Source organism: Callospermophilus lateralis, chromosome 6 (assembly GCF_048772815.1).
Source record: "Callospermophilus lateralis isolate mCalLat2 chromosome 6, mCalLat2.hap1, whole genome shotgun sequence".
Classification (NCBI taxonomy): Eukaryota; Metazoa; Chordata; class Mammalia; order Rodentia; family Sciuridae; genus Callospermophilus; species Callospermophilus lateralis.
Window position 1 is genome coordinate 144534304 of NC_135310.1, and position 26228 is coordinate 144560531.

The following is a 26228-nucleotide window of genomic DNA, read 5'->3' on the forward strand; positions in this document are numbered from 1 at the left end:
GATGGGAGTCACTTCTGGTATAGGACTGGCTGTGGATGTGAGATTTGGACTCTAGGATTTATGGGGAGGTTGAAGAAATCAAGGGGGTTTAACCTAGAAAAGAGGAGTTTGTTGTATCATGATGGTTGCCCTGGGAATATTTAGGTACTATCAGGTGACACATGATGGCATTCTTTGTGGACTGTTTCTCTGGATTTACATAGGGAAAGCACAAGCCAGTAAGGTTCAACTTTGTCACCAATCTGTTTGTTGTTGTTGTTTTCGTCTGTGGATTGAACTCAGGGATGTTTTGCCACTGAGCTGCATCCCTAGCTCCTTCTATTTTTTTCTGTTGAGACAAGGCCTCAGTAAGTTGTTGAGATTAGCCTGGAAGTTGGAATCATCCTCCTTAGCCTCTCAAGTTGCTGGGATTACAGATGCAGCACCACCTTGCCCAGCCGAGTCTGTGGTGAAGGTGTAGAGATAGCAAATCGTGTATGCAGGGTGTAACAACTGAGAAATTATTGTCACTAAGCAAGCATGGGCAAAGAGAAAGAAGTACGAGATGGTTTAGGGTGAACTGAATCAAAGGTCTGGCAGTTAGGACTAGTGTCTAGAGTAAAGGTTATTTAAAGGTTGATACCAATGTACCTGGGCTGCCCGCCAAGCCCCTCCTACTCGATGTGAAAGTCAGGAGGGAAGGAGAGAGTTAGAGTGGCAGTTATAAGGGAGTGTGTCTCTTTCCTATGTAGACAGTCAAAAGCTAGAGGTCACTGTCCCTCAGTCAACAGCTTCCTGGTCAATAGAGAAAGGAATTTAGGAGCCAAAGGTACCCTTCTGCCCCTAAAAGGATGGCTGGGACATTGAGGAAGAATATTCTTCAGGTATCAAAAGTCCAGCTCAGTCCATCAATGAGGTAGTGTTTGGACAAAGAATACATAGGGATCTTACCCAGGACCAAGATAGAAAAAGAACTGCCAAAGAAAGTGGCTAGGGGCAGTGGGGGAATAAACAAGTAAAAGGAGCTGCCCTCTCCAAACACTGCAAGGAACCTGAGACAGGAGATAGAAATAGTGGTCCAACCAGAAAGACCAGGACCTCAGAACCCAGGGTTAGAAAGGAGCCCTGGGCTGGAAAGCAGAGGAGCTACCGAGCACCCAGCAGTGTTTGTTAACAAGGACTTGAGGCTGAAGGCTGGTGTGCACCTGCTTTGAACTAAGGTCTCTTCGTTTGAAGTCTGTCCTTACATTGGTGCCATCAGAGTACCAGTCTTAGGTAAGAGAAGCCCTCTACTCCTGGGTGTGTTGTCTCAAGGAGGAAGTCTGTGCCATGGAGGATGTGGCCTGTACAGACGTCTCCCTGAGTGGAAGCAACAGGAAGAAATTCCAGTATCAAGGCTAGGTGTAGGGCTCCCCTTTGTCACAGCCTCTGCTGTCCATAACATTCCAGTGAGAGGACACCACTGGCCTGTGGTGGGATAAGGACAGTGTCGAGGGTATTTCACCCAAGCATCCCTGGGAGCAGGCGAGCTAAGGTGTTCCCACGGCAAGCCCGCAGACAGCAGATTTGTACCTCATGCCCAGATGACTTCTAGACTTTTCTGAGAGGATTGGCTGTTAGGTCAGCACAGTTGCTTATGCTTACGCATCGACAAACCTTCTTCCACACCCTGGCACAGCCGATGTGACCTGCCTCCCGGACAAGCATGACTGGACGTGAACAACACCTGAATGACTAGAAGGTGCCTTTGCACTGACAGGTGGGGCCCACTGGGATTCACTGTTGATGCCTTGCCATCCCTCTCCCCATAACCCTCCTCCACTCTGACTTTGTGCCCCATTGTTTGCACAGAATTGATTGACATAACAAGTATCACTCACACCTCTCTACCCTAAACTCCTCTCCTAGGTATTTGCTATGAAAACATAAACACAAATCTTTCTGAAGATGTACTTTTCTTTGGCCAGAAATGTAGAAATTGTAGAGCTGTGATGCTTTTTAATCTCACTCATTCCCTCTTGATTTATCACAAGGCATTGTTGGACAAGAAAAGCTATCGTCAGTATACATGAGTATGTATCTATAACCAGGCTGCTAGAACCTGTTTGAACTGGTTGCCTTCTGTTTGGCAACTCAGCAGTGCAGGGTGCCCTCTGTGTAGAGTTGTGTGTACTCATGGAGTGACCTTCCTTGTGCCATTCACTCAGAGGATCAAATAATTCAACTTCTCCATTAATAAGCCTATGAGGAAATTAAGAGTGGAAAGTTTGCAGATACTGGAAGTGTCTAGATCTCTCCTGAGCTTTAACCTTCACATGTAAATTAGACATGGGAAGGCTCAAAGAATGCCTCTTCAACTAGGCAATCCTTAGTTTGGGTTACATTTAAACTTGCTGAGGGTTTCCCTGAAGGATTTTTCCACTAAAGGAATTTTAAGAAAGTTGAATTTCCCCACTTGCTTTGTTAAGCGTTTATGCCTGGTAAATTTAGATACTACTGGTATATTGGAAGATGAGTCTGAGAGAGGTTTGATGCATGAATCCAAAGTCTATGGACATCCTAGTCAGATGGTTAACCAAACCTGCAGTTAGTATCAAGGGCGTAAGAATTTCCCTTGGATCTCATGGTTCTTACACTTGAGCAAGCAAGACATGGAAACCCATATTGCCAGGTCCTGCTCTAGGCCTCTAGTCTGCAGGCTTTGCATTTGTAACAAGCCAGAGATGATGCTGATGCTGCTGGTCAGAGGCCCAGGGTTGGAAAGCAGTGCTCTAAGAGAATGGCAGTATCATCCCCCACTTCACAGATGTGCAAATTGAAACTGAGGTAGCCTAAGTAACGAGTCACCGTGGTTACTAGGTGGCAGAATCAGAATCTAACATCCAAAATGCATCACAGCTCAAAGACATGGGAAGTGAACCCTGTGGCTTCACTGCCATTACACATTCTCTTTATGCTATAAATATAACATCTTCCCTTCAAATTCCTGCTTGCTACTCAGATCAAGCCAGTGCTTACATGGCTAAGAGTTGACTCCCATCCCAGGTCTCAGGATTCCCATGCCTTAGGAAAGTCAGCAGGAAGTATCTGTATTTGAAACTGGAAAGGAGGATGTTCAGGGAGGTAAGGAGTGTGTTTAAGGGATTGGTGTTTCTCCCTGGAGTTAACTTGACTGGCATTCAGCTCTCATGCAAGGTCTGTTTGGTTTAGCTCTGATCTTTCTCTTCAGTATGCCGATGGACATCCCACCTTACTGTGGGGATGTAGTTCAGTGGTAGAGTGCTTGCCTTCTGTGCACAAAACCCTGGGTTCAGTCTCTAGTAGCTCTAAATAAATTAATTTTATCTCAGATTTTAGAAGACATGATTACATTTACAGGAAGAAAAATGTTAAGTCGAAAATCAATATATCCACCCCTGTTAGTGAGCAGTATATTCCAACAGATTTGCAGGTGGCACCCACAAAATTTGCACTATCAGTATTAAAAGGTACTCAGATTTTTATTCCAGATTTACATCCAAAATATTTTTGTTCATCACTGTAAAAGCCTGTCTAGGTGTTACAGATGGCAACAAACTTCTCTTGACTCCCAAAGTGCTGATAAAATTCCTTCCTTAGACACAGTGTGGCAGGATTCTTACTGGTTTTGTTAAGTTTGTCAGGTTTGGTTTTGTTTTATTAAAATACTAGGGATTGAACCCAAGGCAGTGCTACCACTGAGCCACATTCCCAGCTTGCTTTATTTATTTGTTTGTTTGGGTTCATTTATTTATTTATTTATTCATGGCAGGGTCTTACTAAGTTGCTGAACCTGGCCTCAAACTTAAGATCCTCCTCCTGCCTCAGCCTCCTAAGGTGCTGGAATTACAGGCATGCACCAACATGCCTGGTTCCTATTGCTAAAGTAACCTGCCTCTGAATGAAAATTCTAGAATTTATGCAAAAGTACAAGTGTACTTTGATTTTACATTGACCTCTCTCTACTGTATGTGTAGATAACTGTTTGAATGAATGAGCACAAATTCTATTAAGAGACAAAGATAGCTTATGGGGTACTTGAATATTACTAGTTACTCCACAGATATCAGGTTTGTTCGCATTAAATTCCAGTGACTTAAATTATAAGGAACCTAAGGATATATGGTGTAGTGGTGCTTCAAGTGGAACGGTTTCTGCATATGCTTTGTTCTCCTTTTCTTCATTTATTATTCTGTAATTCAATATATTCATTTGTTTCTTCTTCTAGCCATTTGGTGGATATTTGTCCACCACCTACTGTGTGCCTCCACAGGCTAGTGCAGAGAACAAGAGACAAACTAGGTTCAAGATAATAGAACTAACTTGATTGGGGGCAAGGGGTCAAAAAAGGAAATACCCAGTCTCTTCCCTTTCTGCTGTGTGTTTTTAAAGGAAGTAAAACCTGAAAGGGCCTTGGGATAAAGAGGCTGGGATGTTCACCAGTGAGGCCCAGGAAATAAATGGAGACAAGATTTACTGAAAACAGTCCTGTTGGAAAAGTTGAAGCAGGAAGTGGTATGCCGTGACCTCTTTTAGGAGCACACTGGCTGCTGGGTAGGAAATGAACAATAGGCGGCAAGAAGAAGAGCACTGTGAACAGTCTCAAATCCCACGACCTGCTGGTGGGTCACCCTGTAGTTGTCAGTGTTTGCATAAGGTATCCATCAGTGAATTATCATTATAAAATGACTTGCCCAGTTATTAGTCCTTAAGACAAATTTCGTTAAGTGGAGTTACTGGGATAAAGGACATATACATTTAAAAGTTTGGTCCTTATTGCTTAGCCACTTTGCAGAAAGGTGGTTAGTTAACAATTCTCACTCTCATTAACATTGCATATCTTAAGACTCCATCACATTTGCTAAAAGGGAAAATGAAAAGACATGGTTTTGATGATGGTTTGAACGAAGGAATCATGGGCATTCTAGTTGACAAAACTTGGTTCATAGGAACTGGGGATGTAATATCGTTTTCAAACATCCGCAGCAACTGGGTCTGGTAGTATATGCTTGTAATCCCAGTGGCATGGAAATCTGAGGCAGGATGGTCACAAATTCAAGGCCAGCCACAGTAATTTTAGCGAGAACTTCAGCAACTTAGGGAGACCCTGTCTCAAAATTTGAAAAGAACCAGTGATACGGCTCAGTGGTAAAGTGCCCCTGGGTTCAATTTCCAGTGCCAAACAACAACAACACACTCAGCAGAACCATCCCAAGCTGTGTTATGTCATCTCTGGAGGTCATTGTCTCTGTGCTCTGAGCTCTCAGACCATGTCTATGCTGGATCCAGCATGATCCAGATGTGGATGAAGTATGTCTGCAGACTGGAGGGTATCTTGAGGTTAGTGAGCAGTATATTCCAACAGATTTGCAGGTACACTTGGGGGCCTAGAATTGTTTAATTTTGAGAAGAGAACTTGGGAGAAATGCAGTGGTCCTCATGTGCTATCAGAAGAATATTGGTTGTGTTGCCCCTGACAACTGATAGATACTTAAAGGATGGAATTCCTATCTGACTCCATATGCGGAAGACTGTCTTTTACCGTGAGAACAACTGGTGAAAATGGAGACGTCCTTGTTGTTGGAAGCATTCAAACACAATTAGGTGGTGCTATCGTATGCTGTGCAGAGGGACTTTCTGTGCCGAATGCATGACTGGGTCCTATCTTAGCTCCCTTCCAGCTCAGGGCTTATCTTCATTGAGTCTCAGATAATGAGAATCGGGCAGATTAACCCTGGAAATAAGACCTACGAGGAAAACAGACCCCAGTCACCGCCTCTTTTTTTCTTTTTGTTTTTGTTGTTGTTGCAGATGGACACAATATCTTTGTTTTATTTATTTATTTTTTAATGTGGTGCTGAGGATTGAACCCAGTGCCTCACACATGCAAGACAAGTTCCCAACCACTGAGCTACAGCCCCAGCCCAGACCCCAGCCTTCTAATCACAATAGTGTTTGCTCTTTCCTTCCACCCCTTTTCTCTGTCTGGTTACCCTAAGAGGAAGGCTAATTACTGGCTCATCATGATGACTCTCGCCCTGCGTCCTGAAAACCTTAGGGAGGAAATGAACAGCTCAAGTTGCTGTCCATGTTGTTGGAGGTTAAGGAATCGGAGCAGGGTTGGGATGGAGGGAATCTGTAACTGCAGATCATGTCCAGTCAATTGGACCTCTGTGGACCTCTGAGGCCATTGACTAAATTGAAGTCTTGAATCAGCTTGCTTCTTCTATTGGTCATCATGTCTCTGGAGGAACGAACCAGGGACTCACCCACCATGTTGTGGCCAGCAACAGACATTTCATCCTAGACTGGAGCTGTGCTTGTATTTTGAACCTGAGGCTCCAGCAGGACTCAGAAAGCTAGAGTAGATGGTTGTGTTCTTCAGTTTCATGGGGCCAGTGGGACTGCCTGTCCTTCCTTCTTTCTTTCACCGCAGCCATCATGCTGTTCAAGGGCCACCCCAGGGTTTTAGACTAGGACCAAGTTTTCTGCAGTCCTGTGGGCTCTTCACCTGCTCTGTCTCCTGATAGAATTTTGTCATTTAATGCCAACTATTTCACCTTGGGCCACCGTCACCCACAGAGGAAGTGCCTGGGTTATGGCCCTGAGATTCCAGCCAGTGATCCAGAACCAAGTTAACTGACTGATGTGTCCTTTGGAGGCCATCTGGAGTAGGAGAAAGGTTCCAATTGTTGAAAACTTCATTCTAACGGAAAATTACAGATCCCTCTGTACATCACCACTGCATCTGCAAAATGGAAATAACAGTGTGTGTAAAGGTTCTGCTAAACCCTCACTGAGTGCTGGGTTTAGCCCTTCTTCTCCCTGTGAAACTAGCTTCTCTCATAAATCCCAAGGACAAAATAATAAAGCATCCTTTTATATTTCTGTGTGTTTATGTATCATGTGATTGAGAATATGGAGCCTGAAGTGTGCCAGTGAACTATGTATAGTCGTCATTCTCTAATTTCTAATATTCTCACTCTATTGGTAAAAAGGGTATTGTTTTTGTTAATTAAATTAAATTGATTTTGAATAAGTTATTGAAATGGCAAATTTGAATAATAATTTATATCCTTCAGTGTTATCATACTTCCTCAATTCTTAGATGCTTTTTTCTTAAATATATAAAAATGGGATGAACCATATAATAAATGCTGAAAGAAGCCACTTTGTTTTTTTTTTTCCTTCAAACTTTTATGTTAAGGGATGTTCTTGTCAAATCACAATCACTTTTGTACTTAACAGAGCTATTGGTGTCTGTTAACTTCTTCAAGTCTTTAGGTGACTGAGAACTAAATAAAAAAGCATCCTTCCCTAATAATTTGGATAAGGAATTTTGTGGCTATAAGCGTGATTGTGATTCTCATCCATTTTCTCCCACTAGATTTTTTTACTCCACCACATGGATTCCCCCTAAGAAAACAGGTTTGGCTTCCTTTCCTGAGTCCCCTGTCCTCAAGGTCAGGATCCATCTTTTGCAGTTCCAGCTGGCAGAGAGCTGTAGGACTGGTGCTGTTTTGTCAGGGCAGAGTCTAGGCAGGGGGTTAATTCTAGAATGTGTCTAAGGAGCAGAGTGAGAGAAGTCTAAAGCAAACTGTAGCATCTATATCCACAAACTTTAGAAAAGGGGATTTCTGCTGCTGTAGGGCAGAACCTGTGTGGGAGAAATGCGGCATCCAATTGGCCATCTTGATCATTGGCACCAGCAGCCGTGATTCACAAGCTGCTTGGCCTTTTCACCTCACAGACTCACTCCTCTAAAGAAGGCACAACAAAAAGGTGAGCTGAGATGGTTTTCAGAAGTGTGACAGGGGAGTGCATGAGAGGTTTGCTGTCTTTTCACATTCTTCTTAAGAAGTTCTTAACTTTTATAAGGACTGGAGGTATAGCTCAGTAGTAGAGCATTTGCCTAGTGTGCATGAGGCCCTGGATTCAATCCCCAGCACAGGGGAGGGAGTGGAAGGAAATTCTCAAGTAAAATCATCTTATAAAATAGCTATTTGTAAAAAGCTGCAGCTACATTCCTACATCTGGCACAGTTTAACCCCATTCAGATGATGAGTATGATTGTCATTAGCAAACTGAAACCCTTTATATTTTGCAAAAAAAAAAAAGGAATTGAGACTATTTGTTTGTAATGCCATTCTTTCTTTTCCTCTGTATCTTGGGACCTTCTGCTTAGGATGTTTGTTTTAGAACCTGATAAAATAAGGTCATTTATTAAGGGCTGGGTCAATAATAAGGGCTGGGGATATAGCTCAGTTGATAGAGTGCTTGCCTTGCCTTGCACAAGGCCCTGGGTTCAATCCCTAGCACCACAATAAATAAGTAAATAAAGTCATTTAGATCCTCATCCATAAGACCCCTTTTAATGGAACAAACACATATAAAATATATATATATATATATATAAAACCTCACTTCCATATTATATGTGTATCTAGATACAAGAGTTGCAACATGTAATTTACTGCACTGTCCACCTATTCTCATCATCTCTAAATCCACATAATACCTTGAACAACATGGAAAAGATTTTAGGTCTTAAGCACTCTGGACATGAGCTTTGTCAGCACAGTTCAAATTTGCACCCCAAAATGCTTCCAAAGGCAGAAGAAAGACAATACAACTAGGATGGCTTCTGTGGGCCAATATGGAGTTATGGCTTAGTTTGTGAACTAGTGGAAGTTTAGGAACCTGGGAATTTTTTATCCTGCAGAATCATGTGTCCTAAAATAGTATTTTTTGCCTGAGTACGTAAAACCAGTCACCAGCTAGTTGTTTCTATCTCACAATGCCCGTCAAGTTCATGAATGTCGTCCACCAAGCAGTGAGACACAGCACTGCTTCTGGATAACACTCACAGGAGCTTGAAGGGTCAAGGAGATTATAAAGCTTTGGAAAGATAGAAGCCACTGTACAATTGTATTCCACATGCTTAACTAATGAAAATTCGGGTAGTAGGGCTATAACTCAGTAGCAGAGCACCTGCCTCCCACAAGGAAAGTCCTGGGTTCCATCCTCAGCACCACACAAAAAAATGACAAAATCCAAGACCAAGGCCCAGATACAAAATCTAAAATTTAGAAGAAATAAGTGAACTAGATATTCGTTGTCGCCATGTCACACCATCGGTGTGTATCTCCCTTTCAGACATATGAAGATTCATGAGAAGGACCCCAACAGTGCTACAGCTGCAGCCCCTCCATCCCCTCTGAAGCGCAGGCGGCTGTCCTCCAAGAGGAAGCTGAGTCATGATGCCGAATCGGAGAGAGAAGACCCAGCACCAGCTAAAAAGGTCCTCTGGGCCCCTGGCACAGACGGGTCTCCTCATGGGGGGCTTTTGCAGATCTACCTCTCGTCTTTATTTTCACAGTCTAGGGACTTGGCAGCCATGCATCCTAGGCTTTTCGACCTATGTTTTCCCACAGTATTTAGTATTTTAGTATTTTCTAAAGTGTCTAAGAAAAGGGTACCTGTGTATGTTTCCTCTTTGGACCCCCTCAACTAGCCTAGGGATGGAACAAAGAGCTCCCAGAATTATTTTCACACTTTTTATGTTGTTTTTATAGCTAAAATGAAGTTTTATCAGTGTTAGGGACTCTTGTCCTCACTTATTCCTAGTGCTTGGCAGAGACTACTAGGTGCTCCATGAGTACTTGTTGAGTAGATAAGACGACTGGATTCCAAGTCCCTAGAATGAGTGAGGGCACAGGCGGGTAAGTGGTGGGTATGTCTTGTGTGAATGTAGGAATCAGTGGAGTCACATCCTTAATAATGGAGTGAGGTCCACATCCCTTTTAGAAGTCTCTGGGTTGGTGATGGCCTCTTTTCTGGAGCAGCCCACATGAGAGAACACCTTTATGACTTCACTTTCTGCTTTTCCCTAAGATGGTAGAAGACGGGCAGTCAGGTGACTTGGAGAAGAAGGCCGATGAAGTCTTTCACTGCCCAATATGCTTCAAGGAATTTGTTTGCAAGTATGGACTGGAGACCCACATGGAGACCCATTCAGATAACCCACTAAGGTAGGAGGAAAGGTGAACTAGACCTGTGGTCTGGGAGGCTGTTTTTCATTCCTACTCCTAGCATATTACATTCTTATTTCTCATTACTTTAAACTGAGCTCAGTGATTGAACTTGAGTAGGATGACATTAATAAGGTAGTTAAGAAACACGTAAGGTGTAGGAAAGAGGTTGGGCTGAGGATCTTCAGGGAGAAGGTGGCTATAGTCACAGGGTGTGTTCACTCTGCCTCTTTTGCTCCTAGCAAGGCCCCTTGAGCAATCACCATTGAGCCCCCCCAGCCACTGGGGAGTCTCCTGTCACAGGAGCTTTGGGACAACAGACATATTTTCTTCAAAATAAGGTGCTGCAACTCACAAGATTATTAGTCATATATGGATATGTGGTCAGGGCAGGGATAACCCATGTGATACATGCCCCTGGCACAATGCTGGCACATACTAGGTGTTCAGAAAAGTTCAACCTATAGCAAAAAAACCCTGAGAAAGCATTGCAGGGTAAGAAAGACTTCTACTGAGTGCAAAGAAGTAAAGCCTTCTCGTTCCAATGAAACAGCAGCTGGCAATTGTTCTCATTCAGCTTTAGTTTTAGATCTTGCTTAGCTGCAGGGTTTCTGATTCTCAACTTTGTGAGGCAGAAAACATGGACATTGATATAATTTTCCATCGGAATTTAGGGGAATCTTGTTTGTCTTTTGCTACCATCTCTGATGACTCTTCATCAGGCAAAAAGTCCCGTGTTTTTTGTAAGCAGATAGGTGTAGAGATTTTTCCTTAAACTATTACTATCATTGATCTTAAGCATTGAAAAGATCAAAGAGCTGTGTGGGAGCCTCTTATGTAGTTGGGAGGCTTGAAGGTAGCCCATCCCGGAAGTCACACACAGCTGAGGGTGTTCTTCCAAGAGCAGAGGGCAGACCCCTACGTGGTTACAACGTGAGGAAGACACCTTGAGAGTACAGGAATTTGGGCATCTGTTTGCCTAATACATGGACCCGATTTCCTTCCCACAAACATGTGTTAAGTTGTGACCTAGGATTGAAAAGGTCCGAGCCAGCCGAAGACCTCTGTGTTAGCGGGGAAGCCTAAATATAGGGTAACTAAAAGCCATGTTGAATATCGTTATCCTTAATTGCATTAGTTTGACATATATTCCAGTGGATGAGGAGGAAAGAATTAATGAGAGCAATTGAAATACTAAAATATCTTTATGAAACTCCCCAGTCTTAGAAAATTGGCCAATGTGTTGGAGCAGGCCATGGGCTGGTTGTCAGGCCTGTCTCTGCTCATGTGTAAGTTCAGTTTCCTCATCCTTCAGATTGAAGGAAGGCTGGGGAACCAGGTCATCCCCTTATTCCCTTCAGGTCTGTAATTCTAAAAACTCTCTTAACTGTTGAGAACACATCTGGTTCTTCCTTTTGTAAGCCCCCTCATTCTGAGATTGAGGAACTTGACTTTAAGGTTTCATTAATGTCCACAGCATCCCTAGGATGTGGGCTTGTGGTAGGTGGAGAATATTAAAATCCTTCTCTAGATGAAGGATAGGAAGTTGGCAGACAAGCCTCATAAGGAGAGTTGTGGGCAGAGCAGGAATAGCACTTAAGACCCCAACTCCCGTTCAGCATTTTTGTTACACAGCGCCATGAAGTCACAGCTCATCTCTGTGCTCCTTTATATGTTTTATTTCACTTCCTATTTTATTTTGAGATTAGAGAGCATCATAGGAACTGTCCATTTGCCCCTTCTAGATAATTCTATCTTATAGGAAAAAATAATCTGGCTCTGAAGAGATTTCTGGACAGCCCAGGGCCTGGACAAAGTGCATAGCAGTGAGAGAGAAAGATGAGCTATCCTCTGCTGAAGTGCTGTTGTGGATGAGGGTGTGGATCTTGTGGAGTGGCCTGCAGACCAGGACCTTCTCAAGGGAGAGGCAGGCATCCTCAGAGAGGGTGGAAGTGGAAATTGCACTGGACACTGGTCATGTAGTCCATGTGCAGTCACAATTTGATGGATGATCACCACTATGGCTCCAAGGCGGGTGCCGGCTATGAGGTTGAACCTCTAGCCCTGCAGATCCAGTTAACCTCACCTGTTCAGTGATAATGCCCTTTGTTTGATGAGTGGTTAGCTAAAGAAGTGTCTTTGCCTGGTAGAGTCTTGGCAGGCCTTTATCCCTGGCCCCACAATGACTGGCCTTAGGGTTGCTGGTAAGAAGAGGGGACCTGAAGTCCTTTGTGCAGGGTGAACAGGCTGTCTCCTGCCTGATGGCACTATCTAGTAACTGTTGCTAGATGGGGTGGGGCTGGCATCTGGAAACCAAAAAGGAGTTGATTACAGAACATTGTTAATTTCCCTTTCTCCTCTCTGCTCTGCTGTTCCACATAATAGCCTGCTATCAGAGGAGGCCTTGGGGGCAGACATGGGCCAGTGAGGACTAGCCAGGCTGTGAACTGTGACGGTAGCTGGTGGGAAAGACTGCTTTTTAACCCAGAACTAAAATAGACACCAACTTCATTTTCAAACCCCAAAGGCAACAGCCACAGTGGGATGCTACCAGTTTAGACAGAAAGTCTGTAACTCAAAACAGCTGTTGGTTTCTCTTTCTCCTGCCCCTACCCCACCTCCCCTCCCACTAATCTGGCAAGGTGCCCGTTGTTCCTTAATAAAGTGTTGGAAATCCAAACTCATGTAAGCACTGAGTTCATTTTCCTCCCTTCTGCAGTGTTTCCTATTAACGAAGTGTTAGCATTGAACAAAAGGAAGATACAAAGCCCATGGTAGATTCCAGCTCTTGGGGTCATATTGCTGGTGACCCTTTCTATACAGCTTCCCAAATGAGGCAGGGAAGGCAGGGGAGGAGGTGGTGTAGAGATTCCTGGGTGCATTTGGAATCCAAGGTGAGGAAGTGGGTGTTCAAAGAGTAGATGGATACAAAGGGGCCGTCGCTGGTGTGGGGATATTGCTGGACATTGAATACCTGGCTTGGTGGTTAGAATAGAGCAGAGCAGCAGGCCATCCGCTGCTGGGAATGAAGTCAGCTGGAGGAAACATCCAGCACCATGCAGCAGAAGTGGAATGTGAGCCCCATGTGTCCTTTGAAATTTTCTAGTAAAGCGAGGGCTGGGAGTATAGTTCAGTGGTAGAGCATGTGCTTTAGCATGTGTGAGGTCCTGGGTTCAGCCCCCAATACTAAGGGGGAAAACAAAAAAGCAACAGGTGAAATTAATAATGCTTTAGTTGACTATACCCATGTAGTCAAAACAGAATGTCAACATAAAGTCATTGTAAGAATTCTCATTAAGACATTTTGCTATCTTCCTGTCATATGCCAAGTCTTTGAAATCGGTGCATGTGGTGCTGTCACAGCCCCTCTCAGGACAAACCAGCCACATGTCAAGTGCTCAGCAGCCTGCAGAGCAGGTAAGATAAGTAGGGAGGGCAGCAAGCCCCGGCCTCATGTGTGAAAGACTCTTGTCCTGGGGTGGGCCAGGAGGGGCAATAGCTGGATGAGCTGGATAGTTCCCATGTTGAGGAAGCTGCTGCCAAAGGTGAAGCTTGGCCCAAGTTATTGTATAATCTCATGTGGCTTCTTGATTAAAAGAGATCAGGTAATAAGTAATTTTAACATTATTTCAGTTAAAATGTACCCAACAGATGTCTGAATCCTCAAGCTAGTGCCAGGCATCTACCAGACTTGAGGAAAATGGTACTGTTCAAGACAGAGGCCATGGGCTAGTCAGAAACAAGGAGATGAATTCAGGACCAAGAAGGCACGTTTGCCTCTCAGCCAAGCAGAGGGATAGGTTGGTATAAAGTTTCAAGTTTCTCCTTTGAGTGTATCAGGTGTTATGATATTCACTACTTTCTCTCCAGGTCAAGGCCCTCCTCAGTCTGGTCAACGTTACTTTTTATTTATTTATTTTAGTGGCACTAGGGATTGAACCCAGGGGTGCTCTACCACTGAGTTACACCTCCCTGCCCTTTTTTTTATGTCTTTTTTTTTAAAGTTATAGATGGACACAATATCTTTATTTTTATGTGGTGCTGAGGATCGAACCCAGTGCTTCACACATGCAAGGCAGGCATTCTACCACTCAGCCGCAGCCCCAACACCCCCTCAACCCCAGCCCTTTTTATGTTTTATTTTGAGACAGGATCTCACTAAGTTACCTGAGCTGACCTTGAGCTTATGATCCTCCAGCCTCAACCTCCCAAGTTCCTGGGATCACATTCTGTGCCATCTGCCTGGCTGGTCCACTTTATTAATCTTGGTTGCCTCTGAGGTGATGTTAAGGTTGGGAATCCATTGGAAGCCCAAGGGGGTTCTGGCAGGTACCCACAGCCCTGTGGGGGTGAGGTGGGGAGGTGAGAACTGCTATAGCCAGGAGGGCCACTCCTTGCCATGTGTCTTGGTGGTGGGGCCACTGGGAAGGATATGGCAGAAACTTCTGCATTCTCTGTGGGGAGAAATGATCATGTCCTCCCTGCATGTCCCCCGCCTGCTGAGAAACCCATTCTTCATGTAGCATTGGTCCCATACATGTCAAATGTCATCTTAAACATAGGCTAAAGGTAAAACCAAATCTGTCAGCATCTTAAATTTAAGAGTCCAGGGGTCCAAGGCTCAACCAGTGGACACACATTTAAAGCTATGCTGGCATCTGGGATGGAAGGAGAGCCTGTGACGGGAGGATAGCCAGTCCGGCAGTTGGCAGCTCCTGGGTCAGGTGGCCCCGCTGTCTGCTGCACCCAAGGGGCAGGATGAACAGCAGGTTCACCAGGCTTCCGTGCTCACTCCACACTGCCCGTGGTAAAAGCCCTCAAGCTCTGCCCCATGCTTCACGCCAAGCTGGCTTGGTCCCAGAGGACAGCCTGGGCGGGTTCCTGGGACATGGGGAAGGGAGGCTGCCCTGCCAGGCCCATCGCTGCTGCTCACAGCAACTGGGAGAGATTAGTGCAGCTGTGGATGTCAGTTCTCTTGCCCTGGGATGGGCTGGGAAGGGTGGGCTGAGGAGAGAAGAATGTCTGAGCCGGGTGGGGCTCCGCAGGAGAGATTGTTTGCACTTACCCCTGCTGGCCTCTGGAGACAGAACAGGAAAAATGAAGCATGAAATCCCTTTAAAAGGAATGCCAGTTTCTCGATTAAAACACTGTAATGAGCAAGGAATTCAATATCTTAGGGAAGTGGCTGGCTGAATTGCAGCCTCTCAGCAGGTATTTCTCAGGTTCTGCTGATGGGGTTGCTGGGAGTAGGGAGTGTCAGTGTTAGGAAATGCTACTAGCAGCCTGCGTCCGGGCTTCACGGATGTGATGCAGGTCCTGTAAGAAGCTGGGGCATCTGCAAATAACTGCCCTCTGAGTAAACAGTAGCAGACAGCTCCATTCTGCACTGCTGCCTGGCAGTCTGGGACCTCAGGTCAGGGGAGGCTCAGTTTCCCCATCTGGAAAATAGATTTGAAGACCGACCTGTGAGGGACTGGGGATGTAGCTCCGTAATAGAGTATTTACCTAACATATGGGAAGCCCAAGAACTTAAAAAAAAATTTTTTTTTTATTAAGACTAAAAACTGGTGTGAGGATAAAGAGATAATCTAGTTCTGAACTGTACCAAATACTAAATGAGTTTTTCTTTTGATACTGTTATTTAGAACATGAGTCTTTTAAATTTTCTAATTTTTAAAAAATTCTTTTGAGGTATTAGAGATTGAACCCAGGGATGCTGTACTACTAATCTGCATCCCCGGATCTTAGTTTTTCATTTTGAAACACAGACTCCCTAAGTCACTGAGACCAGCCTCAAACTTGTGATCTTCCAGCTTCAGCTTCCTTAGACTCTGGGATTATAGGTGTGCGCCACCACAACCAGCTACGTGTCTTCTTTAGCATTTTAAGCCCTCCAACGTTTAGAGCGATGGTTTGTTGTAGCATTTCTTTGGTTATCCCATTCCAGTGAAATTGAGGAGTCAGAATCCAGGGCTTCTCCCAAGTAGTGTTGACTTGACAGGGAACATGAAAGCAATTTGTTCTTTACTCTTTATTGTCATAAAGAACCACTTTTATCTAGTTTTGCTTTTGTAAAGATTGGGCAACTAAGTGGCTGTATAAATTTGGTTTGAGTCCTGCATCCCAGGTTTTGTAATCCTTGTAAACTGTGTCGAAAGGCTGATATTTAGAAGCTTGAAGGGACTTGACGCCTTGAAGTAACAGAGCCACACATTACTTTTCTTAGTTTCTTGGGGAAATCTGAGATTCTAAAGAAAGAGTTTCCCAATATTTGAAATTTGCCAACAGTCTTTTGAAAATGTGCTTTGTATAGTTAGTAAAAAATTAACCCTTTATCGCCAACTGGGGAGGGAGGGCGATGCTGCGTGGTAGGCCCTGTGGAATGACAGCTCAGTGAAGATGCCACAGGAAATCCTAGGTGGTGTGTGTTCTTGGGCGGCTCTGTTGGCCTTTTCTGTTGACTTCAGGATTTTCATCTTGTTCTGGAGAGTTAAGGTGACCAGATGAATCAGGCTGATCCCAAAATCATTTAGCCTCAAGCTGAGAAAAAGAAGATGAAAAGGACTTCTAAGTGCCCTGTTTTCCATGTTCATAAATCGCATTGCTGAAAAATTTACCTTCAAACTTGATTGAAGGGGGGTCGGGGTATTGTTTGTTTTTGTTTTGTTGTCTGGGCGGTCCATGGGATCGAACACAGGGTCTCTCACATGCCAAACAAGCTGCCTACCACAGAACTGATCCCCCAGCCCTCGGGCTTGGCTCTTGATCCATGCCACGTGTGCATGCTCCCCTCCATTTTAGGCGTTTCCCGAAGATTATTTGGAAAACACTTCAGTCAGTGGTAATAAATTCTAGATTGGTATTTCAGGGCCAGTGCCTCTCATGGTGATAGTCATTTCTGATAAGTAACTATTGGCCCTACTATGAACCACCAAACCTGCTGGGTCTATTTTGGGCTTGTTCTTTTACCTTTACTCCCTACAGTGAATGTCCACACCGTAATAGCACATTTATCACATCACATTTTCTATCCCAGCCTGGCATTAAACTGTTTTGTTTGTTTGTTTGTTTGTTTGTTTGTTGTACCAGGGATTGAACTCAGGGGCACTCGACCACTGAGCCACACCCCCATCCCTATTTTGTATTTTATTTAGAGACAGGGTCTCACTGAGTTGCTTAGCACCTCACTTTTGCCAAAGCTGGCTTTGAACTCGTGATTCTCCTGCCTCAACCTCCCAAGCCACTGGGATTACAGGCTTAAACTGCTTTCTTTTTAAAACTAAACAGAAGAAAGAAGGATATTATGTCTTTTTACAAGGACATTTTGCTGTTAAAAAAAAAAAAAAAAACAGATACCACAGGGCCCTCCCTATTTAGGCATTTTTTTTTTTTAAGATGAAAACAGAGGGGCTATGAATATGATTTAGTTTTGTTTTTTTGTAATGCTGGGGATCAAACCCAGGACTTCATGCCTGCTAGGCAAGAGCTCTACCACTGACCTATACACCCAGCCCATACAGCCCGTTCTCCCTGTGACAGCATCTCCCTCTGTACCTGACAACCAAAAGACACTTCTGAGCGTATATCAAAGGCTCCCTGTGATCATGGCCTCAAGGGTTGGTAGCCTCTGTGACTTATGTACCTAAACCATGATCAAAACTGGGCTCACCTACCCCTCCCAACTACTGGGAGGCGCTTCCTGCCCTGGAGACCCCCAGGCCCTCTTATCTCTGCTTCACACCTACCCAGTACCCTTCAGTGATACTCAAGTGGTGCTAAGGGAAGCCAGAAGAGGAGATAAGCTGCAGGCAGCTGCTTCCTCTCTGTTCCAGAGAGCCCCTGACTCTGCATGCCCCCCACACCACAGCCCTCTCTAAGAACCCCACACCCAGCTACGGGAGCCACTACTGTTAGAGCAGGGGGTGTCTAATCCTTCCCAAACTACCCTTTGGAGGCTTTCCCACTGACTAATGTTCCTCAGAGTAACCTTTTTCAATATGACTGTAAAAGAAAACAAAGGTTTTGTCTGTGAATTCTGTTAACTTCTTTAGATTTTACAAAGAAATGTGCTTTCCTTCATTTATCTTAGTGGCAATAAAGTTGTTTCCACTGGTTTTCATTTGTAAAAGTTACTCTCACTTTCCAGCTTGGGATGTTGCTACTGTCAGAAAATCAGAAGGAAGACTATCAGATTTATAAAATTCTCCTCTGGGCACACTGTCAAAAATCTCTTGCAAAGTGAAATTGTCCCACAGCCCCCTGTATCCCTCTGTAGCGATTCTTCAAGTGCAGTTCTACCCCATTTAAATACTTTTTGCAATCGTTCTCTATACAAATTCCTGACAGAGAGGAGATATCTCACAAACAGGGCAGGGAGTGGGGTGGAGAACAGAATCCTGGGGGCCGTCCCCCCATGGTGGTCCCCCAGAGGTGGTAGCCTTGAGAAGATGGACAAATCCAAGCCAGGTTTACAAATATCCTAAGAGCAGTGCCTGGAGCAGCTCTGCATCCTGTAGCAGGGTCCACAGATTTACAATGACCTCCACTGTCCTTGAAGTGCTTCTTTGAAACAAGGTTGCAAAATGTTCTTCCTGGGGCCTTGGGCAGGCTCCATGACCTGAGTGTCTGCTTGATAACGGCCTATCCAAATGTTTCTGGGTGATGGTTTTCCACACTGGTTTTATTTAAGATCTACCAACAGGTGCAGAGTCTGAGACAGGGAGGCAAGTGTTTTTCTGTGGGTGTTTCTTCCTTTTAACCAGCCTCACAGTGTGCTTCTGGTTTCAAAGCAGCATGTCTCCCCAGCCCCCACCTTTTTTCAGCAACTTGATTGTGAGATGACATTCTGTATCTTCAGAAGTGAAATAGAAGAGGGCAGGGGTGTGGTACCCCTGTGGTCATCAGCTACTTGGGAGGCTGAGGCAGGAAGATATCTTAAGTCCAGGAGTTGGAAATCAGTCTGGGCAACATAGTGAGACACCCATCTAAAAAAAAAAAAAAAACAGGCCTAGACCTTGACTTACACTTAGAAGGCTTCATGTGGGTGTGCAGGCTGGAAAGCTGTGGCTTCAGGAGGGTGGCAGAGAATGAGGAAGCAGGAGGTATAGGACAGAGGACTGACATTAAAAAAACACTTGTTTCTTCCCACAAGTCTCCAGATTAAACTGAGGGCAACTTGTGAAGTTTTTGAGTGAAAAGAAAGGACACATCCATTTGAAATTAAAACTCAATTTTCCCTGCATTTTCATATTTGCCCACACACGCCAGCACATCAACTTTTCCTGATTTCTTTTTTCTCCCCTAACAAGTTAAAATAATGGTTAAAAACTGTGAAATGGTAAAAGCATTTTGTTATCTGATATTCAAAGTAACCCCAAAGATCCTGCTATCACAGGGGAGAAGGGAAACTGTTAAGATATTTTCAGACTCTTGATTCTGGCAGCAAATTCTGACTCTAATTTGTTTTTCAAACTTGTCCAACTGTAAGAATCACCTGGGGTGCTTTTTCATAAGCCGATTCCTGGGCTCATCCTCTGACTTCAGGAGGTCTGGGGTGGCATCCAGGAATCTGCTTCTTTTAACAAGGTCACGAGGGCATTCTTATCTCTTGCGTGTTTGGGAAGTTTTCCATAGCAGGCAGCCGAAAAGCAGATGTAAGTAAGTTGTCCAAGGTCACACAACCTGAAGTACTCCTAACCCTGGTGTCCCTGACACCGCCCCCCACCCCCCAGTGCTCCACACTGCCTTCCACTGGGACACAGAGCTTGTGGTTGGTGCTGGGTACTTTTTTGCTTTGGTTGCCCGCTGTTTGAAACTGACCAGAAAGGGGAGGGATTTGAAAGAGAATGGAAAAGACAGATATATAAAAATCAATGTTGTTAAAAATTTATGGCTGTCATACAGTAAATTATCATTGTCACATTAAAAGCCACTCTCCATTTCTTTTATAAAACCTACCTATTGATGCCACTCACAGTGAATATTCATGGCCAACAGAGGGACTATACATTAATATAGTAGTCTCAAAAATAGGGTATGTTCAGAGAAATCTCAAAGGCATAGGAAGAAAAAAAAATAGAACTTTTGTTTATCTCCCCATAAGAATTTCTATTTACCTGACACGTTATATGTACATGCAAATATATGTGTAAATGCATATATGCATATATATTTATGTCTACAGTATATACACATTTCTCAGTTAAACAACAGATTAATGCTCAAAAGCTTTTTACTAATATACAATTTTTATTTGTCAATTAAAAATAAATTCTTTTTAAAGTGAGGTATTCCAGAGCTGCATCCCACTTCTCAGACCCACCTGTTTGCCTTTCACAGCTGGCTCACATGCCACTAAGAACCACTGTTATTTCTTACTAACGCTACTTACTTATGTAAGTAAATTACTTACATAATTTACTATAATTCAATTTTATTTGTTTAAGCCAGTGAATTATTGTTTAGAAAAATAGTAGTCTCTGAAACCAAGTTGAAAAGTCTTATTTACAGTGCAGATTGGACAGTATTTTTTAAATTGCTGTCAAATTTAGGTAGGTCAAGTACCTATAAACAGTTACACGAGATAATCATAGAAATTTGGGATTATGCTCTATCTTGGTTCGAAACATCTAAATCCTTGCTCCAATTAAATAAACTAAAACTGTAAATCAAAGATGTATTATGGGGGCTGGGGTCACGCCTAAGAGGTAGAGTGCTCGCCTAGCATGCGTGAGACACTGGATTTGATCCTCAGTACCACATAAAAATAAAAATATTGTGTCCACCTATAACTAAAAAATAAATATTTAAAAAAGATGTGTTATAAGGATGATTCATGCACTAATGATGAAATGGAACTAGACTCAAGCATAAACCTTTGGCCTTCTGTAGAAGGACTAGCCAGTGAATGTGCAGTTGTCTGTCAGTGTCCACGAGAGCTTGGTTCCAGGACACCTGAAGATATCAAAGTCCACAGATGCTCAAGTCCCTTGTATTGAGTGGTGTAGCATTTACACAGAACCGGTATACATCCTTTCTTATACTTTAACTCTTCTCTAGATGACATGTGACCTAACACATGTAAATGTTGTATAAATACTTATTATACTGTATTCTTTAGAGAACAACGACTCAAAAGCAATGTGCATGTTCAGTGCAGATGAATTTTTCCCAAAATATTTTAATTTGGTTTTTGATTGAATCTACATGCAGAACCTTTGGGTATAGAGGGCCCAAGTGCTTAGTTGAGATAGTTGTTTTTTGAGATAGTTGGGTTCTGTAAGGTCACTCCAAACACAGAAGTAGCAAATACTCAACCATTGTTCCCTAGGGGGAATACGGGGTTCCTTGGTACCTCCGGTCCTATTTTCATCAACTAATTAATGCAGAACCTTGTTTTGTGTGTGTGTTTCTGTTTGAAGTACATTCTTTAATATATATTACTGATTCCTACATTGAACTCACAGCCATCACAACAATAACTCATGCTTTTCTAATACATGCAATACACACGTTTTTCTCCATAAAGCACATCATAACCTCTCGTTCTTAAGAACACAAAACAGCACTTCAGGACCACACGAGGGGGCCATTGTAACACTGAAATCACTAATAAAAAGCACAAAAATGTGAAGAACATGGCATGAAATAGCACAAAGGACATTTATTTATAGCATGAGAGTTGAACAAGAAGGCAAAGTAGTGTCCTTCAACCTCAGCTAGGAATGTGTATATTGGGCAACTCAAGATTTTCACTGCTTTGTACATGTCTGCAAATGACCACAAAATCATTACAAGTATCAATTTTGGATTTGCAAATAAATTTTAGCAACACAGACGTTCACAAGGACAGAACACAAAAATAATCAGAATCACTATTTTGTTCTGATTTATTTAAAGTTGTGTTTCAGACATATATGTGTGTATATATATTTTAGGTTAAATACTTAAGATGTATATAAATTCTTTTATGAGCTCTCTCTACCTGGCTTTGAATAAAAAGCCCTTCTCTGCAAGGAGTGAACCCTGCTGGCTTCACAGGTAAAGGTGAGCTGGGAAGAAATGCTAGGCTTTCTGCTGTGATGTTTACTAATGCTGTTTATCTCATTGTGCTTAGGTTGAAATGAGCTTGTTTAGGTGTTGCAACATCTCAGCAACCAGGACAGTGCCTAACACTAGTAAAACCTAATTTAAAACACTGACAATCATGTACAACTAAGTAGAACAAATAAATAAATAAAAATAAAACACTGCAAAAATTCTGAACAGAATATCTATAGTAAATACTATTTTCTGCATGCAGGAAGAGCAAGTTATATTGTAGACTCAGGTGGGAACACCTGCCTGATCTGCTGGGTGGCAGGACCCCCACTACACTTGCTTACAGTTTGCTTCTCTCCTCATTTTCTCACCTTTCAGGGAAGGCAAACCTAATTTCCATCCCCTCCGTCTCCCTTGAACTATCTCCAGTTCACAAAGTACCAGACCAGATTGTGTCATAGGCTCAAGTGCCCAGCTTTCCCTGAGTATAAATCCCAAGTCTGTGTAGTTTTTCTGAGCCTTGGCTTTGGCACTTCCCTTGAGACCCTGACTCCCACCCCTGTGTGTGCACATACAAACACACTTCTTTCCAAAGCTCCGGTTGGTCAGTAGGTGTACAGGAAGAAACATGGTCTTGCTGGGGAAATGGGCTCCTTCACATTGTGAGTGCCACAGAGGGACTCAGTGTAGGGACTTTCCTTCTGTAGTTGTATCAATGGAGCCCCCACACTCAAACACACCTGTTGCAGATGGTGGCCTAGGTGTTGTCAAAACTGAAGAAAATAGAAAAAGTCAGCTAATTCGCTGTTTGCAGTAAGGTAGTTCTGTCTCTTGAATGTATAAGGGATTTTTCAGATGTATACAAAAGTAGAGAAAATAATATAATGAACCTCCACGTATCCCTCACCCAATTTCAGGAATTAACAACTCACAGTCAATTTTGTGTCATCTCTTCCCCAACCCAGATAATTTCTAAACAGTAATTTCTTAATAATATCAAATGTCTGGTTAGAGGTCAGTTTTCCCGATTCAGATATTTCTTTGATCCTTAGTCTAGTGCAGAGCTCCCAGCTGACTAGTGCCAAGGTGATGGATCGGTGATCATGTGCAGTTGAACTTGAACCTGGAAGATCTGAAGTCAGGACTTCCATTTCCATGTGGTAGAATAGGACAAAGGTTCTCAGCAGCCTCCAAGGTTACTGTCCTCTCTGTGTCCGTAGCTGAGAACATGGAATGTGTTCCAGCCAGAAGATCCTGGCCCTAAGCAGCATGCCCATGCAGTTTCCCTACTTAATTCTGTTTTCTAACCTATGATTTAGACTTCTGGGCACTTGGGTGAGGAATGGTTCCTGTGGATCATAGCCTAACCCTAGGACCTGCCTACCCGGGAGGTGCCAGCCACACCATCTGGGCCCATGGTGTGACAGCTTCAGTCCCCAAAGCTGTTTTGGGTTATCTGAATCCAGTTCTTCCCTGGGGCCTTGACTGCAGCTGGGCAGCTCAGAGACTCACCTCAAAGGGAGCATTGTGCTTTGAATGGCTCTAGGAACCCAGTATTCTAAATGTAGTTGAACAATGACAGGAATCTTGCTAGGGATGTGTCCACAAGTTAGCAGAGGAGAGAAGAGAGGTGGATATACAACAGGACCCCGTTCCGCCACCAAGTGATAAAGCAAGCAGAGCTGCACATACTTGGCACTTCTTCCTTTCAACGCTTCATCAAAGAGAGCTCAGCTGCTTCGTGGGTGATTTCATTATCTCTTTATTTCCAGAGAAGAATTTCATAGCAAGAAAACTTTCCATTAAAGTGTATGCAATGTAAACAGGAGCCAGTTGCCTTACCTCTGTGAAGCACAGTGGTAGTAAGACCTACTTTAGAAGGTTTGCAAAGGTGTCTATACGTGTAATGATGCTTGGCATGCAGAACTTTTTGCCTTCAAGGAAATATGCCATAGCTGTATGGCCCCATGCAGTTGAGCCTTGGAAAGGAGGCTAAGGTGAATGACGAAACTTTATTAAATTTCTATTGACATAGTCACATGTGTCTCAGTGGCTGTATTTAGTATAGATCTAGGAGATGTTGATAATATAATTATTGTTTCATTTTTAGTATGGTTCTCAGTGAAGACCCAGAAGACAACACTGTGTGAAAAGTAGAGATAGTCTTAGAAAATGGCATTTGCTTTGCATCTGAGTAGCCAGAACATGGTAGGATGTCAAAGATTGTCTCTAAAATTAAGGATCATGATTTATTTTTCCTTTGTTTTATTTTTAAGGACCACAGTTTAATTAAAAAAAAAATGTTTTTAAAGTTGTAGATGGACACAATACCTTTGTTTGTTTATTTGTTTGTTTATGGTGCTGGGGATTGAACCCAGGGCCTTGTGCGTGCAAGGCAAGCATTCAACCAACTGAGCTATATCCCTAGCCCTGGTTTTTTTGTTTGTTTGTTTTGTTTTGTTTTGTTTTTTGTTTTTTTATGTGGTGCTGACAATTGAACCCAGAGCCTCACACATGGTAGGCAAGTGCTCTACCACTGAGCTACAATCTCAGCCCTGGCCACAATGTTTAAGTAGGTTGTATTCGTGGGACTCTTTCAAGGAAGGGAGATAGCCTTGTGATAGGCAAGGGTGGGAGTAAGAACTTGGCCTTACATTTTGTCTTGCTTCTTGGCTCTGTGACTTCGGTCAGTTGATTAACATTTTTAAACCTCTGTGTTTCCATCTGTAAGAAGAGGATGGTAAAACCTGTTGCCTTGCCGTGTTGTATGCACTGTCCTGGCAGGTCTTACACTTAGTGTGGGCTCAGTATGTGGGAACTACAGTTGTGTTTTCAGATAATGAATGCAATAGTAGAATTTAATAAGCAATTATTATTCCTTGCTACCAATTCGGTTAGGGAATTGAATTATATCATCCTTATCAGAAATCTTGCTGGGGAGATTGTCCCCAAGGATGCTGCTACAGTTGCTCTAGGCACTGCATAAATGTATCTTTTTGCCTTTTAAATATTTACAATAATTAGAACCCATTGAGCAGAGGGAAGAACACCACCTCTGAAGTGATCCCTTGATGTTGCATGACTCAGGTCTGCAGCAGTGGCCTCAGGGTCCCGGCTGTCTTCTGAAGATGAGATGTTTGGTCATAGATACATCTTATACTGCCTGCAAAGACTTGGTGTCCAGGGTTAGTAGAATATAATTTTAAAAAATAAACAGAAGAGATTTTTTTGGTGTTAACCACATGCACACTGGCTTCTTGGTGTCTTATTTGTATTGTGTTCAGTTGAAATGAAGCAACAAAAGACATCATGAAGCCAACAGACAAGTGGAAACTGACTGAGCTACCTCTTTGTATCTTTGTCCCTCTCTTCTCCCTAGATGTGACATTTGCTGTGTCACCTTTCGAACACACCGAGGACTGCTGCGCCACAACGCACTTGTCCACAAACAGCTTCCCAGGGACGCCATGGGAAGGCCTTTCATCCAGAACAATCCTTCGATTCCTGCTGGCTTCCATGACTTAGGATTCACTGACTTCTCCTGTAGAAAGTTCTCCCTCATTTCTCAGGTATACTGAGCAGCCTGTTGAACCAGCGGCTGCCTCTGTGGTCTGCTTAGTTGGATTAAGCTCCCCTATCCTGAGGGTCCCTTTTTCAAAAACGTTGTCTGTTGGATTTTTATCTTTTTTAGAACACCTTTTCTCTGAAAACTCCACTTGACCCTTTCTGTATTCCATTTCATCAGCCCATTCTTGGGGCTTTGGAATTTAAAGTTGTAAATTGTTCACCACCCCCACCCAAGCCCTGTTGTAATTTGAATTTGTTTTAATTCTTGTTTCTGCATCAAAGCTAAGTATTTCTAACACTGTAGGTTCTGTGAGGAATGAGGGAGGAGCCGGAGGGTGCAGCTCAGTGGGAGAGTGCTTGCAGCAACAGTGAGGCTCTTCCTGAGCACAGGCCTCAATTCAGTGGATTGTTCCCTCTGTGTACACCACCAGTGCCCCCAGATGTCACTCCTCCTGCCCCTCTCACGCAGTGTTCCCTCTGTCACAATCACAGAGGTAACCAGTTCTCCAGCTTCTGTCACATTACTTTTGTGAGGCACCAATTTTTTAAAAAAGAATTCTACCTGCAAGGTGGTGCTATTTCACTGTACTTCAG

At 43.4% G+C, this 26228-nt stretch overlaps 1 protein-coding gene across 5 annotated transcripts in view; it reads left to right on the forward strand.

Annotated features, from left to right (window-relative positions):
• Rreb1 (ras responsive element binding protein 1) overlaps positions 1-26228 on the forward strand; it is a 130858-nt gene that overhangs the window by 84443 nt on the left and 20187 nt on the right. For 4 of the 5 annotated variants that reach the window (XM_076859153.1, XM_076859155.1, XM_076859158.1 and 1 more), the window contains 3 exons: positions 9154-9298; positions 9892-10028; positions 25447-25636. In XM_076859153.1, the coding sequence (XP_076715268.1) occupies positions 9154-9298; positions 9892-10028; positions 25447-25636 (472 nt within the window). Of the gene's footprint in view, positions 1-9153; positions 9299-9891; positions 10029-25206; positions 25253-25446; positions 25637-26228 lie in introns of those variants that run through there. The other variant, XM_076859159.1, reaches the window with a different exon arrangement.